The following is an 11565-nucleotide window of genomic DNA, read 5'->3' as shown; positions in this document are numbered from 1 at the left end:
ACCTGTACTGCATGTCTTTGGACTTGTGTGGGAAACCGGAGGACCAGGAGGAAACCCACATGAACACGGGTAGAACATGCAAACTCCACACCAAAATGCCAACTGAGCCAGCCGAGACTCAAAATTGTGACCTTGTTGCTGTGAGGTGACAGTGCTACCCACTGCGCCACCCATGTGAACATCATGAAAATTGTAAACTTATTTTAACCTCAGTCTACTCTGTTCATGATATTCCCTCATCCGTGCAGCTTTGCGAAATCAAGCTTTCAGATCCTCCCAGTTTACTTTCTTCTTTACAGATATCTTTTAAGCTAATTTCTTTCTTAGCATACATTTCAGGCATCATTTCAATTGTGTATAAAAAAGTACGACTTTATTGCTTGCACGCATTCAGTTTTACAAATTTTACAAGACACTGGCATTTGAGCTTGCAATCAATATAAAAAAAAAAAAAAAACAAGTGTCAGATTTTGGTAAAATTGTTGAGTGTTGATTGTCTAAAAGTGGTTAACGAGCCATTTTAGGTTTGTATCTGAACAAGATCCATCACTCCTGCTGAGTCACCATCTTCAACATCCGTAAAGCCATTGGCCCCTGGTCAGATGGGATCTGTGATGGAATAGACAGAAATAGTTGTATACTCATCAAGACTAATATTGAATAGAGGAAAACTAAACATGATATTCTGACTTTGGCAAAGCATACCATGTGTCCTGCTTTAAGGATCCAGTAGAAAGCAAAGTTCTTGTAGGTCTTATAGAAAGCTCCAGTCTGGCTCTGTTCTTGCGGGTCCTCCAGTGCCGTCCATTTCAGCTTGTTGAAGTTTTGGAGTCCGTCCCATTTCAGCTTTTTCACCCACATCTCCTGACCTGCTCACAAATAAGCACAAATCAATTGCCACTGCATTGCAGAAACACTATCTGGACAACACCCCATCACAACAGTCTTCCTGCACAACAAAACGGCTGACACTAAACCAGGGTGAACGGATCACAAGTGCTCAACTGTCGCATGCCACTAATCACAACTGACGTCGTACAGTGAGTTGTCATGTATGTCCAAGTGCAGTAAGATTTTATAGACAGGGTGTAATGATCCAAAAGACTCAGTCAGGAAGGAAATGTCTTTAAATAACTTTATTTTCTAGAGTCTGCATTTTGTTCTGTCTACAACTGAAACACAACCCTAGAGTTTTGATACAGACCTAAAATAAGGACTGGACATATCCTAAAGTCTTATTTTTTGAGGGTCAAAAAAATCTTGTACGGATGCTAGGTGCGACTATCAAAAAGTTCTGGGGCCATTTATTGTTCCCAGACAAGCCAAGAGACAAGAAGGTGCTGAGGTTGTTCATCAGTAGGTCATGTGCATGAATTTTTGGGCACTGGTAAGGACAGTGATGAGCTTATTTCACTACACATTGAGACACACGGAGTGTGACATCAAAACGTCCTCATTGTGCATAATCAAAACTGGAGTTATTAAACAACAGCAGAACTAATAATTTTCATATATTAATTTGATCAAGTTTTTGAAAGTATATCACTGCTTAATAATTTGATTGGTTCATGTACCAGCAACATTTCACCCATTAAACAAATATAAAGGTTTATTAGATTTTTCCAAACCTATCGAACCATGTTCATTCACGTTTAAAATTAGTTATTAACGGATTATTTTAGATAAACTAAAAATTATGGTTGATGATTTGAGTCATGTGATTCACATTTTGAACTTTCGAATTTCCATTCAGGGCGCATAGTGCGTATTAGGCAATGTTTTTCATGATGCATTATTGGACTTTTCCAGTGATGAAAGAATGCACTGAAAGAATTTCGTGAATGAGACAGCACTTAAAATGGCTGATGGCCTGATCAGTGCACCGACTACTGAACCAGGGTGCTGATCGAGATGCACACATAAGCTATGTTCCACTCCATTTTTAGACACGCTCTCGTAAAACTTCCCTTATTTTTCTCAGGGGAATCCCCACTACCATTTTAAAGTGTTTTGCACTTCGTCAAGTGAGAAGGGAAGATTATATGGAAATACCCTCGACGATCTTGACGAGTTGGCTTCATTTGTTCATTCCAGCACCTAGATCTCCCAGTATGCGATGCGATTGTGACGTCACAACAGTGTTATTCCTAAGTGCTCTAGGGTTTAAAGGCAGGGGTCTTGAACTCGATTCCTGGAGGGCTGGAGCTCTGCAGTTTTGCTCCAACCCTAATCAAATGCAACTGATACAACTAATTAAGGTGAATTGGAGGTGGTTGGAGCTAAAATCTGTAGAGCTGCAACCCTCCAGGAATTGAGTTTGAGACCCCTGGTTTAGGGCATCCCATTTAAACCAATTCCGATTTTTAGCCAAAAGTGGACACTTATGTAATGTAAACAATGACCTACATCTGAGGGAATGAGATAGAGGGATGGCAAATGAAGGGCATAAAAAGAACTGCACTGGAATGAATCTTCACCCTGGGCCTCCTCCAGGTGGGATATGCCCAGAACACATCCACAGGAGGCATTCAAATCAAATGCCTGATCCACCTCAATGGCTCCACTGGATGTGGAAGATCAGTGACTCTACTCCTAACGCCACTCTATGACGGAGCTCCATGAACATCACCTTTATAAAGGTGTGATCTGACACTAAGTGAAGGAAGCTCATTTTGATCACTTGTAGCGGACATGGACCTGCAGATTTACTATCAAAAGTGGGGTTTAAAATGTAGCAAGTTCTGTTGTTCAGGAGTTGACATTTTGAGATGTTTGCTAATGGTTGACATCCTCACCCATCGTGTCCACGATGAGATCCAGCTGGCCATTGTAGACTGTAACATTGACCCCTGCTGCCAGAAGCTGATCCACAACGTCCACCACAGGCTTCATGAAATCTCCTGCCATGCTGACAAACACGTCCTCAGCTTGTCCTGAAGAAACCGGAGAACAGTTCTTAAAAGGGATAGTTCACCCAAAAATGTACTCATTTACTCACTTGTTCTAAACCGGTTTGAGTTTCTTCAGTTGAACACAAAGGAAGATATTTTGAAGAAAGCTGAAAATCTGTCACCATTGTATGACACAAAGTACTTCCATAGTATTTGTTTTTCCCATAAAAGAGGTCAATGGTTGCTTTCTTTAAAGGATCCTATTTTGTTCAACAGAAGACAGACACCCATAAAGGTTTATAACCATTTGAGGGAGAGTAAAATGCCATTTTTGGCTGAACTATCCCTTTAAGAATAACAACATTGTGAACACAGAAACACCTTTGTAAATCATAAAAAGGGTCATCACCTCCCCATGTGACGTTCTTTGGAATAACACCAAGCTTTTGCCTGATTGGCCCGTTCATCAATTCTGAGAGGGACTGACGGTGCAAAGGGCGAATGTGGCGTCGCTTCAGTGCGACTGTAAAAAAAAAACGAAACATAGCCAAAACATTTTTTTTTATGTACATGAGCAGTTTGACTGACAGTGTGCGTGTTGAGCTTCTTACGGAGGAATCCATCTGCAGCTTGATCTGCACTGCTCTTCACCATCTCATCAGAGTTTTGTGTGAGGATGTTGTAGAAGTTTACACCATTTGTGTTCTGTTACAAAACATGTTAAATAACTTGCATGAGATTTCTATAACTGAAGACCTTTTTTAAGAGTACAGGAGAGCCTGTAAAGCATGTTTGTCTTACTTGTTCCACCACATTTTCTGTCATGGACCAAAGGTCAGTGGCTTTCAAATAGTCGCCCTGTTGCACTGCTTCCATCACTGCCTTTGCTGCTGTATACACCTCATTTAGTCCAGTATCGTCCAATAGAGACTAGAACACATATAACAGACAAACGCCAGCAGCATTAAACACTCTAATAGCAGTCAAATGTCTGTGAGACAAGGTTGAACTTAATCAATATAAATCACACATACTAAATTCAATATACACTTGAATCAGTATGAAAATAAGGTTTTATTCTGCAAGAATGCTTTCAACTTACTAAAAGTGAAAAGGCATTTATAAATGTAACAAAATATCTCATTTAAAATAAAAAATGCAGTTTTTGAACGTTCTATTCAAAGACAAAGCATCAAGATAACTTGAAAAATGTTAAGCAGTACAAGTAAGGGTGTCCTATATATATGGACAATATTTTATCTCAATCAATTCAAAAAGGATTCATTCAGAAGTGAGACACTGCAATTTCAAATTTCTGCTTAGGTTTATTACTTTTTTCAGTGGCAATAAAGCTAAAAAAACATCTAAAATGTAACTCATATGTAACTATGTTGTATAAAATCAACATCAGATATGCAACTTCACTCAAATGCATTTTGAAAATGTCTTGATTGCGTAGTATTAATTGACTACATTAGAGAGGAATGGTGGCACAATGGTTAGCACCCTCACCGGTCACCTCACAGGAAGAAGGTGACTGGTTCGAGTCTCAGCTGGGCAAGTTGGCATTTCTGTGTGAATTTTGCATGTTCTCCCCGCATTCGCGTGGGTTTCCTTTGGGTTATCTTTCCCCCACAGTCTGAAAACATGCAGTACAGGGGAATTGGGGAAGCTAAAAATTGTCCGTAGTGTATGAGTGCGTGTCTGTGTGTGTGTGAGAATGGGATGATCTAAATTGGCCTTAGTGCACGGGTGATTCCCAGTACTGGGTTGCAGCTGGAAGAGCATCTGCTGCATAAAACATATAAGGGAATAATTGGTAGTTCATTGCATTGTGGTGACTCCTAATAAATAAGGGACTAAGCCAAGCGAAAATGAATGAATGAATATTTGACTATTATCCAGTGCAAAATAATAATAATAAACAAAAAGATTTAGTTTTATTTCATGTTTTGGCTTATAGGACACTAATTTGTATTCTAATGAGCCAATAAAGATAAAACTTAATGATTTTTACGTGTTTTTTTTTATTTTATAACATTATGACAATGTCAGCTTGCATAGTCAAAACAGCAATTACATTATAATCTTAGATAGTAAATATTGCACCCCCCAAGCACAGCTGTTTAAAAAAAAAATCTTGAGCATCAAATCATGATTTTAGAATCATTTATAAAGGACCATGTGATGTTGAAATTTAGCTTTAAAAATACTGAACTAAATAATATTAAAATAAAATAGCATTATTTTGAGCTGCAATAAAATGTCATACTAAACCTGCTTTTAGTGTCTCTTTATTATAATTAAATCAGGCTTAACATAAGATACTCCGTTAAATAACTGCAAGCAAAGTTAAATACTAGATTGTTACTGTTTTGATCGTGCTAATGCAATCATGCTTAATCTGTTATGAGCAGACAAAGGTGTTCTGCTGAATTACTCACTGTGCTGTAAAGATAAGCACCCCAGGTCATGACCGAATCTGCCATAAAAATAAAGAAGAAATACTTGCTGTCATGTGAGTAAAGCATATACATGATGAATGTGCATAATGATCAGTTAAAAAAAAAGCAGACCTATAGGAGAGATCCAGGAGTCTCCCAACGCCACTCCAGCAAAGTTGCATTTGATTGAACCAGCCTGAATTGCCTGAAGAGTGAGGACATTAATATTCAGTTCAGATTATAAAGAGTTTGAAGTAATCTGCAAATTAGCAGCGAACAGAAAGTAGTCTAGACTTATGCAATGGATGTTTTAGGAAGTACGGACAATTCTGACTCAGACTCTTCCTGATTTAGATGAAATCAGCAAAGCACGTGTCTCAAAAACAGTTTTATGGACATGTTGTGCAAGTTGCTACAGAATTGAACAAACATTTCATTACCTTTGTGAGCTCGAGGGAAATAGCAGCTGCCATTTTGCCTCCGTAAGACTCTGAGAATATGTAGAAGGGAATACTCTGTTGGGAAGAAAAGATCTCATGACGTACACGAAGAGTACATTGGGTTCATTCAGTTGTGCATTTTAATTTAGCTCACTTGAAATTCTGTCTTTAGAGAGAAAAATTTATTGAGGAGGACCATCATGTCTGATGCCACCATCGCAACGTCCTTGGTGAGGGCATCTTCAGTGTCTGTGTAACTGTATCCGGTGCCCACTGGGTTATCCACAAATAGCACACTGGCGGCACGCACCTGCACAGACACAAGTATTTTCAGCAGAATAAATTATTTAGGGATTCCAAAATAAGGTTTCTTGAAATTGTGCTGCATATGAGGCTTCTTTATGAAGTTATACAGAAACAAACAATGAAAAATCCCATAAATAAACCATACTCCAAAATAAACCACTCAATCAATACTGCAGATGAGAACAATAGATCCGTTACACACCCAAGAGGTTTCTCTCAGCTTAAGGTCTCTGTCAAGAGGTCCAATTTCCTCAAAATTTCCAAAACCACAGCTAGATCCCCCAGGGCCTCCCTAGAATAAACAGACGCATAAATGACCTTAGATGCACTTCAAAACATTTGAGAGAAATGAGAAGAGCAATGATGTTCTGATGAGATGTGATCTAAAATAGAGATGATTTATGACAAACCTGCAGCCACATGACTAGAGGTAGTTCTTTATAACTGGCACTGGAGCTATTGGCGTAGTACAGCCACCAGAACATGTGAGCTCCATCTCGGACATCCACGTATCCCCATGATTCTTTGGCTTGAACTGGAACGCAGCTACCTGTTGTGTTTTTTAATTGTAAGAACAACATGATTCTTAAGTTTTGAGCTTGAGGAAAACTATGGAAATTAAAAAAAAGATTTTATTTGAGATTGAGTGAGCAGGGAGGAAAACTAAGAATTTAATGGTTCTAATTCTCTTAAATGCCACTATTTTAATATATTATTTTTCAGTATGTTTGAAAAAGAAACAAAGAATTCTTGCAATGTTTACTTTAAAAGCAAAAAAGTACAAAATATATAGTTAATGTTTAGTTAGAGATAATGAAAGGCATAAGCAGTGGATTCAAATGATTAAGTTCTACATTGAGAACTAAGATGCATGTTTGTTTTTCTTTTTTTAACACCATCCCAACTAATATGGTTATATTTACGACAAGATGCAAGTTTGTTTCACAATAAAAGAGCAACTCCAGCGTTATGGCTGGATGTGACATTTGCAGTAAAAATTTAAAACATAAAGTCACATGGAAATTATATGTTAACATTATATTGAAACTTTTGTTTGTATTTTCCAAACCAACTAACCACAGAGTTACGGGATCAGAAAAATATCAATCTCTGAACATTTTCAGATTTCAAATGAGGAAATAAACATGTATTATGATTGTGAAAAAAAGTTACCGTATACAACATAGTTTATAGAAATTCTGTAAATTAAAAGGATAAGATTTATCTCGCTACAGAACAAAACTGATTCGTTTTATTTTAGATTTTTGCAGTTATGAGGAAAAAGCTTTGTTATGGATGTGACTTCTCTATGTTATGGATGTAATAGATGTGAAATTGCCACTTGTGTGACTTTGGTAAATCAAATATAATAGTTTCAAAACATTGACAGAAACATGTTTGAGTATAAAGTACAGTAAAATACTTGCTTATGCAAAAAAGCAGATTCAGTTTTGCTATCTTGGTGAAAACTTCATTTTTTTTTCATGGCAAGGTTGACATTTGCATGGAATTGCTCAAAACTTAACATTAGGTTTCTACTCCCCCCTCTCCCTTTCAGTTGGATACTACATTTGGATTTTCCTGATTAAAACCAATTAAAAAGTATTAACAGAATAAAGAAGTTCCTTAAAGGTGAATACTGCAAGAATTGCAGTCAAGTAAGCTTTTTAGATATTTAATAATGTAAAGGAGTAAACAGAATACTCAGACAGATAGTCTGTTGATGTTTTCACTTTTACACTTACATGTTTATCGTTTTAAACGATTAAAATGTATTATTCCATTGTTCTTGACTATATGAATATAATCATTTATGCTCATCGTCTTTCATTAGAATCAACCGACTCGGTTTCGGTTAATCTCACGACTAACTGGATACAAATGAAACAACGGTCAACATCTTTCGGTTTCGGTTTGTCTCTCAAGTTACAAAACATTTCACTATATCTCCTCTCATGTTGCAGTTCCATTCATCATGACTAACAATAAAAACCAAAAACCCATAAATAGATACCCTACAACTTTCCTCAGTGTTAAATTGAACACATTTCATACCTTCATAAAAGCTCACAGCAAACAGCAGCACGACCAACATGCCAATCCACGACCGCGCCATCATTAATGACCTCAGGCTCTCTCAAACGGCTGCCACATTGGCTTGTGTCTGATGGACCAACGCCGACTATAAGTACTCAAACCCAAACCCCGAGCAATGTGATGTGCGGAACAGCATCATATGACTCTAGTCAGCTGACGAACAGGGAAATAAACCACATGGTGTCCCTTCCACACCGACAGAGCGCAGCAGAGTGTGTTAGAAACCGGCGGAAGCCGTCGTTTAAAACACTGAGCGCCTCCATCATCCTCATGACTGTACTGTAACGTAGTGTAGTGTTCAGGCATGGCCACCTCCAGCCTCAACACTGCCAGGGTTAGGTTGTATTTTGACTATCCTCCTCCTGCAACACCAGAGTGTCGGATGTGTTGGTTGCTGGTGGACCTGAACAAATGCCGAGTTGTCGCAGATCTTTCCAGCATCATAAAGGAAAAGTTTGGCTACAGCCGCAAGACTATTTTAGACCTGTTTATTGAGGAATGCTACCTGCCTTCTGCTGAAAGTATTTATATAGTACGTGATAATGACAGTGTAAGGTAAGAAGTTGTGTTGGGGATCAACATTTAAGAATAGTAGCCGTTGTTTTACTATGAATAAAACTAAAATGTAATAATTGGCAGCATAGTAACAGAAAACCATTCATGTTTTTTTTTACACTTACTACACCATAGTTTAACCATGTTCTTTTGCTGTAAACCTGCCTATATAAACGTGACTCTGGACTACAAAATCAGTCATAATTGTCAGTTTTTGAAATTGAGATTTAAACACCACCAGAAATTTATTAATGTATGGTTTGTTAGGATGGAACCACTTTTGGCTGAGATACAACCATTTGAATTTGAATCAGAAAAAAATCCACATATTCAGAAAATTACATGTAAAGTTCCTAGCTACAGTATACTTATTACTAATCAAAAATTGAGTTTTGTATTTACATATTTTAATATTTACGGTTGGACATTTACAAAATATCTTCATGGAACATGATCTTTACTTCATAGTGTTTTGAATTTGAAGAGGACTTTTGAAAGTCCAGGAAAACCAGGAGGACTTTTGGGTATCTTCAAAGCAGAAACCTTTCATAAGAACTCATCGTCGCTGTGGCATTCATCGAAAAATCTCTCTACTACTGCAGCTAGCACTCACTTAAATACATAATTTAGTGGGCAGTGCTTATTAGTGGAAAGTAAAGCTGCCATTATAGGATTAGTACATAAAACTTGTTTTTAGGGGCTTTGCCTGAATTACTCCTTCATTTGTTAGACAAAAGACACAACCGTGCTTTAACTGACAATATGGCATATCTGACATTATGCGTTTCTTTACATGCTACTGTATTTCACACATAGGCAGTCAGATCTGACATTACATTACATTGGATACATGATACTGTCCCTTGCACCTCAGAATGCAACTTACAATGTAAAAGCATAACTTCTATATTTAAAGAAATGTGTAATCTTTCAATAGTCAAATGATTTTTGGATAATTTTGACCCTTTCAATGTATTTTTAACAATATTCCCACCAAAAGAAAAACTAAGACAAAACAAAGTTTATTAGTATTTGAACAAAACAAAGTAAGTGTTATTATCATGCAGGAAATAAGCATTTGTTTTATTGTTGTTGTTTTTTTATCGTCCTTTTGACAGAGTGAAAGTCTCCTGTCCTGTTCAGGTTAATGGAACCGAGGCTGAAGCACAAAACTCTAAAAGCAAGAAAAGAGGAAGAGAGGATGAGACTCAGACCTGTGATGGTCTAAGTAAAAAACAGAAGCAAGACAATGCTCAAATGAATGGTTTGGGACCTGACGAGGATGAAAAAAAGAAGAAAAAGAAGAAGAAGAAGAAAAAGAAAAAAGAGGTGAAAGAGTCCATCACCAAACCTGCTACTCCCCAAAAGAGCACTGCAGCCCTTTCTACTAAAACCAAAAGTAAAAGCACCTCTGCTGTGGCATCCAGTGACAAAACGAATCGCACAAAGAATCATAAACCAGCATCAAGCTCTTCAGACAGCAGTGAGGATGAGTCTCAGAAAAAGGCTCCTCCACCAAAACCCAAACCTAGCAAGAAGCCTTGTGTAGCTGCACAGAAAGAAAGCACAGATTCATCATCTTCGGATGAAACGGAGAAACTTAAAAGCAGCATCCCGCTTCCCATTACACCTAAACCATCCAGCAGCACTTCAAAACTTCAGACACCTCAGCAGAGAGAGAGCTCATCATCGTCGTCATCTTCACCTATCATCAAGAACTCACAAGCTGCAGGTCAATCGTCCTCAACCACTCAAAAATCACTTCAGCCGGTCTCATCTTCTGTGCCTAAAAAACCTCAGGATGAGGGAGAGAGCTCCAGCTCTGATGAGAGTGAAATAGAGCTTGTGATTAAAAAACCAAACCTGCAAGGACTGGGGCTGAGAATTGCGGGTGTGAGCCCTGGGTTTGGTGAAGCTGCAGGCAGAGGCAGAGGGAACGCACAGGGGCAGGAGAGAGGCAGAGGGCGAGGGGCGAATCGTGGCAGTGGCAGAGGAGGTTTCAGCAGAGCCAGGGGAACGCCGTGGAAACAAAACTTTCATTACAGCTATGAAAATGAAGAGAGACAGAAACCAGAAGATTCTCTGACCAATGAAAGTTTTATTTTACAGGTGAGAGATGAATGTCGGAAATGTTATAAGAAATAAGAAAACGCTAATAAAACTAGAGCATGCAGCTGCTGAAGATAGCCTCTAAGTGGAGGGTTTTCCACCAAAGATCTGGAAATATAAAACATAAATCATCAAATTTTCTGTATGTGTGGAAAAATATATACGGTTTGAGTCTTAATTAGTAGTCAATGTTAAATTAGAAATTTGTAAAAAAAAAAAAAAAAAAATTACTTAATCATTTCTTTTTTTCGACACATTTTTAAACTTAATATTTTAATAACGTGTGGCTCAGTGGGTAGCCCTGTCGTGTCACAGCAAGAAGGTCGCTGGTTCGAGCCCCGGCTGAATCAGTTGGCATTAATGTGTGGAGTTGGCATGTTCTCTTGGTGTTCACGTGGGTTTCCTCTGGGTGCTCCGGTTTCCCCCTGCAAGTCCAAAGACATGCACTGTGAATTAAATAAGCTAAATTGGCCGTAGTGTATGTGTGTGCATGAGCGTGTATGTTTGTTTTCCAGTGCTGGATTGCAGCTGTAATGACATCTGTGATGGGTTGCAACTGGAAGGGCATATTCAGCGTAAAACATATACTGGATAAGTTGGTGGTTCATTCCACTGTGGTGCAACCCCTGATTCATAAAGGGACTAAGCCAAAAACAAAATGAGTGAATATTTTAAAAACTAATTTCTTTTGTCTTTGCCATGATTATAGTACATAATATTTTA

At 38.1% G+C, this 11565-nt stretch overlaps 2 protein-coding genes across 2 annotated transcripts in view; one reads left to right on the top strand and one right to left on the bottom strand.

Moving 5' to 3' along the window:
* Positions 1–351: 351 nt before the first annotated feature.
* scpep1 (serine carboxypeptidase 1) lies at positions 352–8288 on the bottom strand. Its single transcript, NM_200192.1, is given in 13 exon segments — positions 352–609; positions 706–869; positions 2796–2933; positions 3301–3414; positions 3503–3596; positions 3693–3821; positions 5336–5373; positions 5468–5540; positions 5776–5850; positions 5930–6085; positions 6284–6373; positions 6492–6631; positions 8137–8288. Coding segments are annotated over 13 exon segments (1338 nt in total). The 5' UTR covers positions 8201–8288; the 3' UTR covers positions 352–546.
* A 78-nt stretch (positions 8289–8366) lies between these two features.
* coil (coilin p80) overlaps positions 8367–11565 on the top strand; it is a 7569-nt gene continuing 4370 nt past the window's right edge. The window contains exons 1-2 of the mRNA NM_131512.2: positions 8367–8733; positions 9852–10842. Of these exons, the coding sequence (NP_571587.2) occupies positions 8483–8733; positions 9852–10842 (1242 nt within the window). The 5' untranslated portion in view covers positions 8367–8482. The remainder of the gene's footprint in view (positions 8734–9851; positions 10843–11565) is intronic.

Source organism: Danio rerio, chromosome 3 (genome assembly GCF_049306965.1).
Source record: "Danio rerio strain Tuebingen ecotype United States chromosome 3, GRCz12tu, whole genome shotgun sequence".
In the NCBI taxonomy this organism is placed as follows: domain Eukaryota; kingdom Metazoa; phylum Chordata; class Actinopteri; order Cypriniformes; family Danionidae; genus Danio; species Danio rerio.
Note: the sequence above shows the minus strand (reverse complement) of the source record. Positions and strands in the feature narration are given on the sequence as shown.